The 7211-nt window shown below is 37.3% G+C and overlaps 1 protein-coding gene across 1 annotated transcript in view; it reads right to left on the bottom strand.

Annotated features, from left to right (window-relative positions):
• Positions 1-612: 612 nt before the first annotated feature.
• The window catches only part of LOC104967732 (polycystic kidney disease protein 1-like 2), a gene marked incomplete at its 3' end in the record, with an annotated part of 16777 nt that continues 10178 nt past the window's right edge, over positions 613-7211 (bottom strand). The window contains exons 11-18 of the mRNA XM_010797252.1: positions 6704-6944; positions 6411-6507; positions 6039-6173; positions 4841-5026; positions 3249-3579; positions 2286-2419; positions 1976-2103; positions 613-773 (exon numbers count right to left, since the gene is read on the bottom strand). Coding sequence (XP_010795554.1) covers positions 613-773; positions 1976-2103; positions 2286-2419; positions 3249-3579; positions 4841-5026; positions 6039-6173; positions 6411-6507; positions 6704-6944 — 1413 coding nt within the window. The remainder of the gene's footprint in view (positions 774-1975; positions 2104-2285; positions 2420-3248; positions 3580-4840; positions 5027-6038; positions 6174-6410; positions 6508-6703; positions 6945-7211) is intronic.

Here is a 7211-nt window from a genome sequence, read left to right as displayed (position 1 = left end):
GTTCATGATGGCTCACTTCAGTGATAGTGATGACATCGCTGCGAAATTATTAACCGAGTCATTTTCAAGATTGAGTTACAATGATAAACTGGAGTGGCAAAGGATCAGCTGAATGACCCGCAAGTGCTTCATCCAAAAGGACAGGAGGATGGACTTTGTGTTTAAGTGATTTGATCATCAAAAGTAGGCCTCAGTCATTTTCAATGTGGGCCGCCGTGCCGACTTAATTCATTTGTAATTGTTACTTGGCTGTGGATGCCCTGTCATGATAGGTATTTATATAAATGGTGTTGTTTTGTGTGTTAGAGGGTCGCTGTCATTGATGCGTTTTGCACCCCGGGCCGCTGTTTTGATATTCCGCTGAAGTATACGCTGTGACGTAATATCTCTTCTTTTTAAGAGGGAAGGGGGGGAAGGTCAGAGGGCCTAGGTATAAAAGTCACGGCTCGCCACTGGCATGGATAATGAGCATTAGAAAGTAAACACCTAAGCACAATATAAAGCGAACTGCATAAATTGTACGCCATTAAAGGTGTTTGCTTGACAATTGTCATAGAATACGAGATAAATTTAAGGTTGGACCTCAGGTTTTTGAGGCATGGATTATCTTACTGGTCTTTGTGATTTTGGTAGTAGGTTATGTCGCGGTTCCCAAGCAGGGTCCTATTAATGTAGATGGCCAAGGTGCTCCAGCTCAGTAAGATGATAGAAAGCTCAAGAAGATTCCACGTGCTCCTGAAGTAAGCACACCGCTGCTGCTTCATTAATTTGGCCTTGGAGGAAAAGAAAGAGAGATGTTCATATGGGACATTAACCTGTTTGTATGCAAGACTCTGTTAATTATGAAAGCTTAACATCTTCCACTAAATACTTTCTTTATGTAGGCAACATTATTTTTAAATGATATTTGGGATTTAGTTTTTTAAGAAAACATGTTTTCTTTTATTATATTGGTAATACAAAAGGAAAGATTAATGGTTTTCTTGTTTTGAAATCAGTCAACAGTTACTGCAATATGTATGTATTCAAACTGATTTGTATGCAGTATTTCTGAGTGACTGCTCACAATACTTTGATCTCAATGCTGTTTGATATCCAAACTTCCAAGTGATCTTCAAAGGAGTGTGCAAAAATATCCTGTATTAAATGTTGTCAAGTGCTGTAATTAAATAAATATTGCTTTGCAGGTGTTGCTGAAACAAAACACTAATAAGTCCATGTTTTTTCTATCCCCTGCATCGAAATACCAGTCTCAAGGGGCTGAAGAAAGGACACACAATGTAACATTATTATAGCTAGGGTTGGAATGGTGGATACCAGACACAAAAAAATATCAAAATGGCTCTAAGATGAAGTATAATTAACTTAAGACGCAGCGCTGCACAAGCTGTGCTGTAGATGAAAAGGAAACAATGATTTTAAAGCCATTAAAGAAGGAAAACACACAGAAAGATTCATGTTATTATATCCTCACACCAACATCAGTATTGCATCAACACATTAGCGTTCATGTCGTCAGTATTTATTTCCTCGAATACACTTACTACGTGAGGCAATATAGTGTTTGGATAATAAGGTGCTCTGGGTCGGCTGTGAATTGCTCTTCGGAATTAACAAGCAAATTAACATTTGCTGAGTAAACAATGTCAACACATGTAAGTCTGTGGTAAGATGATATGTTAATATCAACTTGTAAGATTAATCTCACTATGCTCTGTCACAAACACTCTTCAATGATGGAAAATTGTTCGAAAACCAAAAAGGAAATCAAACTAGGGTGACTGGGTTCATGTGAACAGGCTAATGAGCCTTGACCGCTTATTATCAGTTCAGTCACAGTTTAGTGTTTGTGAATCACTCAGTGAAAATAGAAAGCCCTTGCCTGTCTTATTACCTGTAATAAAATAGGGACATGAAAAACAAAGAGACAAGCAATTCATGGGAAGTGGAACAATATTTTGTTGTGGTCGTGTACCTGCAGGAACATGTAATAGAGGATGAAAAGCAGGTACATGATCTCAGCAGCCAAGACAAAGATGTGAAGACCACCAGTTGATTGGTAAAGACGAACACTCTGCAACTCACTATAGAATTGAAAAGCTCCTAAAAAATGATCAGAAACACCTTTATTAGTTATAATTACAGTTTGCAAGAAGAAACAGAATCTGACAGTACGTTTTTACATGCAGAGACTGGTGAAGTGTTATACATCTGCATTCAATTCCCCTTAGCAAAGTTATGATAGCACAATGTATGCACCTTTTAAGGGAAGCACTCAACCTTACCTACAGCTGTTGTCTCAAGCAAGAGTGTGACAATGCAGAAGAGGTTCACATTAGCGTTGTAAACGGTAAACTCCACAAAGATTTCCCTTGTGTATGCATCCAACCAAGTGTTCCTGAACAGATACTCAAGGGTGCTGTGAATGAAGGAGAATGTTTTTACTGAAGGCCTTCTTACGTGATCCTATAAAGCACAATATTTCAGCTTACATCATCCTTTGATTTTTATAAACAAATGTGTATTGAAAAGTTCAGTTCATTTATGTAGATCATTTCCAAACTAACAAGGTTAACCAAAGGTCTCTAAAGTGGTAAACAACATATACAATATGAAAGACACATCAAAGCCTAGTAAAAACATGGCTGCCAATAACATAGAAACATCTATAAAATGTCCATGTAACTGTATAAAACAGGAGGGCAGAATTCAAACGTCTGATCCAAAATGCAACTGTGGTGAAGTCTAGGGACGGTGGCCGCAAAGGTATAATCAACTTTGTAGTGGAATTGTGGGATTACTAGGCGGCCAGTGTGGAAATAACAAAGAGCTATAGGGCTATAGTGGAGGCTATAGTGGAGGCTTGGTATGTCAAATGGGGAGGGCACATCCATTCAGAACTTGATAACATTTGGTGGATCTGAAAATAATTATGAAATGGCAGCCATTGCAGGTTGTGAAGTGCTGGTTAAGCAGCCTAGAAGCAGCCTTCACAACAAGTGTCAGGCAGGACATGAATGACTGAGAGTAAAGGTCATTTCAAGATCAGTCTGTTATTGCTGAGTATTTCACGGTCAAATCTGGCTTATGTCAATGTCAATATATTTATTTATAAAATCTAAGGGGTACTGAACCTACTTGCCAACTGAGGATAATTAAAACTTGTGGGCCAGTAAAAAAGAAAAAAAGAAATGGAGATTATCTATTGTTCTTGTAATGATTCATTCCCTTTTTGCTAATGTACGTACCGGCTGGCGTTCTGTGAATCCGGGCCGATCTCCGCTACAAAGCCACCTCCCCTGTACAGTACCATGTTGCCCCAGAAAGGATGAGCCCTGAGCTGAGTCTGTGTTTGGTACGTCCATGGGCTGAAGGTGCTTCTAGAGACATTCTCCTTAACCAAATAGTTCCAGCCAGGGTCATAGGAGCCCATATCCTCCAAGTCCCATGAATATGGAGCGTGACAGTCTGGTACAAACTCCTGCATGTAGCCTGCAATTTGACAGGAGTTCTTCTGCACTCTCAGTTGACGGAGACGGGCGTTACCTACTAGCTTGGAGTTTCCATCTGTAATAAATCCTGGGACAGAAACATTTAAAGTTAATTTTTGGGAATTGTTCTGCGGCAGTGCTAATGGAAAGTTAAGTGTGTGGTCTCTATATGTCACATATTCAAAGATTTTGAAGAGTAAATTGGGTCAAAGCCAAGGACAATTTCGCCACATGCAATTGTTACTGAATAACATTGATGATGTTATTAAGTTTACAGATAAATACAAATCAATCGGTTTAATAAAGCACTTATATTATAGTGTGCAAAGTTTAACTAATGGGTTGACCAATGTTTTGACTCAGTTTCATTGTTTGACTACTGGGTTATTTAACCAACTAACATATTGATGTGTTGAACAAGTTCATGTTATACCATAACACCGTCACAAATGTAATATCAGTTGTGTAAATTAATGATCATATCAAGCCGGACAGACACTTCGTATTTGTATTGATGATGTATGTAATTTTGTCAACTTGTGTTACACGTTTTATCAGATTTGTGTATGGATCATGATACTTAGATGTGGGATCTCACACTGAATGTAATAAAGTTAACAAAAGCCCAATTTTTTGTCTGAGAGTTTTGTTATTTATGGTATTAATAAATTGATATTGCAAAAGTGTTATAAATTCTCTTGTACTTTCAACTGCACGTCAAATAGGAACTCATATGGTGACCAATCCAGGGCAGTTCGGGATTCATTTGTGCAATATAGCAATACAAAAAACAAAGGTTACATAGAAAGTTATGAACTTGTAATACACTGTGATGTGTCTTCAAAAAGAGCCAAAGTAGATGTACAGTTAAACAAAGATAACACAAGACCTGCTTCAAAACAACTAATGTCTAAGGTGATTTTCTTCTCATTTAGTACTGGGTAAAGTGAACTCATAACCATTAGATTCATGCAGTAATGTCCATTAAAAGAAGGTTATTCAGTGAGTATGTTTTGGTAACATGAAGCATCTGGCTCCTGGTAATTGCTCCCTCTGGCATTATCCTACATGAAGAACTTTACATATCCAACTGTCTAATCTCCTAAGAAATGAGCAAAAATAAAAAAACATCCTGCTCCTCTGCGTTGGAGGTATTTGCTATTAAATTCCAAAGCATGAGAGAAGGACGTTTTCTGGAGGGCAACCAAGGTTTATGCATCCCACACTTTTGGAACTAAACATCCTTGGTCTTACAAAAACACAAACAAAACAAAGAAAAGCTGCTTTAACTCGAAGCGGTGTTAGTTGTAAAATAATATCTGCCCTCTGCATCAGGGAAACACCTTTACCTGGATAAACTCCAAAAAGGTTTTTTAGTAGCAATGTGTTGGCCCATGTGAACACATCTCCAGGACTCATGCTGTCTTTGGTCCCTTGACTGAAGCTATCCCGGATGTGTCGTTTCAGGAAAAAAGCGTTGGGATCTTTCTCGCCGTACGCCACCAGCAGCAACATCCACATAAACCCCATGTAGGCTGCAACAAATGGGCACATCAACGTTAAACACACTCTACATCATTAACAGAATGAAGCATCGGAGGTCAGTTAGAAATTATTAAAAGCAATTGCTGCGATTTTTGAGAATACATGTTTAAATTCCCAGCTGTGATGATCATGTCCATGAAATGGCACATATAGACGTGAAAATGTTTTTATGATGATAAGCCATGTAATGATATGATAATGGACCATCAGTATGTAATTAAAATAACAACATAGAGTTGTTAGCTCAATATGGTTAGTTAAAAAACAATAAATGTATATATATGAAGCATTTTGCTGATCATCTTTCGCCCCTTTGTATATTAAATATTAATTTCGGTTGGTTGACTTTTACATTTACTTACAGTTGTGTCTAGCTTTTATTTTATAGGAGACATATTTTACTTGTAACACTAATGAAGGCTTTGTACTAATTAAGAAACTCAGTAAGTCATTACGGAGAGGACCACAATGTATTGTTTTTTATCCTAATTCAATCATTTATTCAGGTATGTAATAACTTCAGTGCAATGTTTTTTTTTTATTATTAGATACATTTATTTCAGAAAGTGTGACAGGGAGCCAGCATGCAACCAGGATCCTGAAACTCAGGCTGCTAAATGGATTTCAGCTATAACTAATTGTATTATTACACCTCTTTTTTTCATACTGTCAAACATTTCATACTGTTTTGACATAACATGTCAAAACGTCTGCCCTGAAAGGCCTAAAGTCCTTTGAAAATTAATTAATGAGAAGGTGGCCAGTGAGTTTAATTCAACCTGTCACATTCATTCCATGCTGTTTTTTTTCATCTTTTTGTGTTTGCAAAATTTATAGAAAGAGTTATAATGGGATAGCTAAAAATGTGTGTGGATTCAGGTTTGCTTTTACTAACACTGAAGCCTGTGAATGACAAATGATATAATTGCATTGTAATATTAAAAATGTATAATAAAAAGTACTTATAACTTAATAAAGCCAAAGAACTGTGTTTTTACTTACTCAAAATCTCCTTGAGGAGGGCAAAGGCTTTTTGTTCCATAATCTTGTGCCTTTTCATCTTCTCAATGTCATCAGCAGCAGGCGGCACATAGAGACTGTTATCCCGTCTGACTGTTAGTGGTTCCTTACAATCACCTGGGGATGAAGAGTTATTGTATATTTTAACACCTTAACATTTAAGGACATAATATTCAATAACAGTATAGTGTTGGATTTGTTACTGAAAACACAGGGAAATAAAGGAATATATACACACAAATCACATGAACAAGACACAGTTGGAAATGGCAGGCAAACACCCATAGGCAGCAGAGTGATAGGACACTGGTTGGGCAAACAATCACAAAAAGCGTGCTTTTTTCAATCATTTACCTAGATTTTTGTCATTTCTTTCAAACGCCACATTTTGAAAATCTTCCTCATCCACTTTCTTTATTACGAGTGCAAAGAAAATTGCTAGAAATATCACCTGTGGTAAAATATATTAGTGAATTATGATGTTCCTTTTCAAATTAAATAGCATGTGAGCATATGCTTATAAATAATTATCTTCATAGGAACGTTAAAACTTTGAAATAAACTATGAAATGAACCTTTCTAAAACACAAAGATTCCAATGTAAATACTGGTGTAGTTATAAAGAGGGAATGGCTGCTTCTTCTCACCTTCAGTGGCTGAATGACGAGGATACTCTGAAAAAAGGAGACAATCATGGACACCAACCAGCTTGCAGAGCGTTCCTTCCCAAATTTCAAACCATAAAGCATTGTGAAATATCCTGAAACAAAACTGCTTGCGATCATAAGCGCCCAGCCAACACAAATGAACCACCATGGAAGCCCTCCGTTACAGCACCCTCTTTTCTTCCGATTACCATCACCATCAGTGCTGTCTTCAGGGCTCGACCTGAAGGTGAAAGCAGTGAACGAATATAATTAACTTAACAATAACCTCTCCTCTGAAGTGTATGTACAGGTAAGGTGAATGTAAGCCAATTAGACACAGATTGTGTATTCATTCATGAATAGGTTTGGAGAAACATTATTGCTGCCATAGATATAGGATAAGAAAAAAGCAGTACCATTGTCATGTTTGTATGGTCAAGATGAAGCTACAGGTGCTAAGATTAGCTTGGTTTAGCATCAAGACAAAGAAATATTATGGGAGGGGGGG

Source organism: Notothenia coriiceps, unplaced genomic scaffold (genome assembly GCF_000735185.1).
Source record: "Notothenia coriiceps isolate Sejong01 unplaced genomic scaffold, NC01 NC01_scaffold00037612, whole genome shotgun sequence".
Lineage (NCBI taxonomy): Eukaryota > Metazoa > Chordata > Actinopteri > Perciformes > Nototheniidae > Notothenia > Notothenia coriiceps.
Note: the sequence above shows the minus strand (reverse complement) of the source record. Positions and strands in the feature narration are given on the sequence as shown.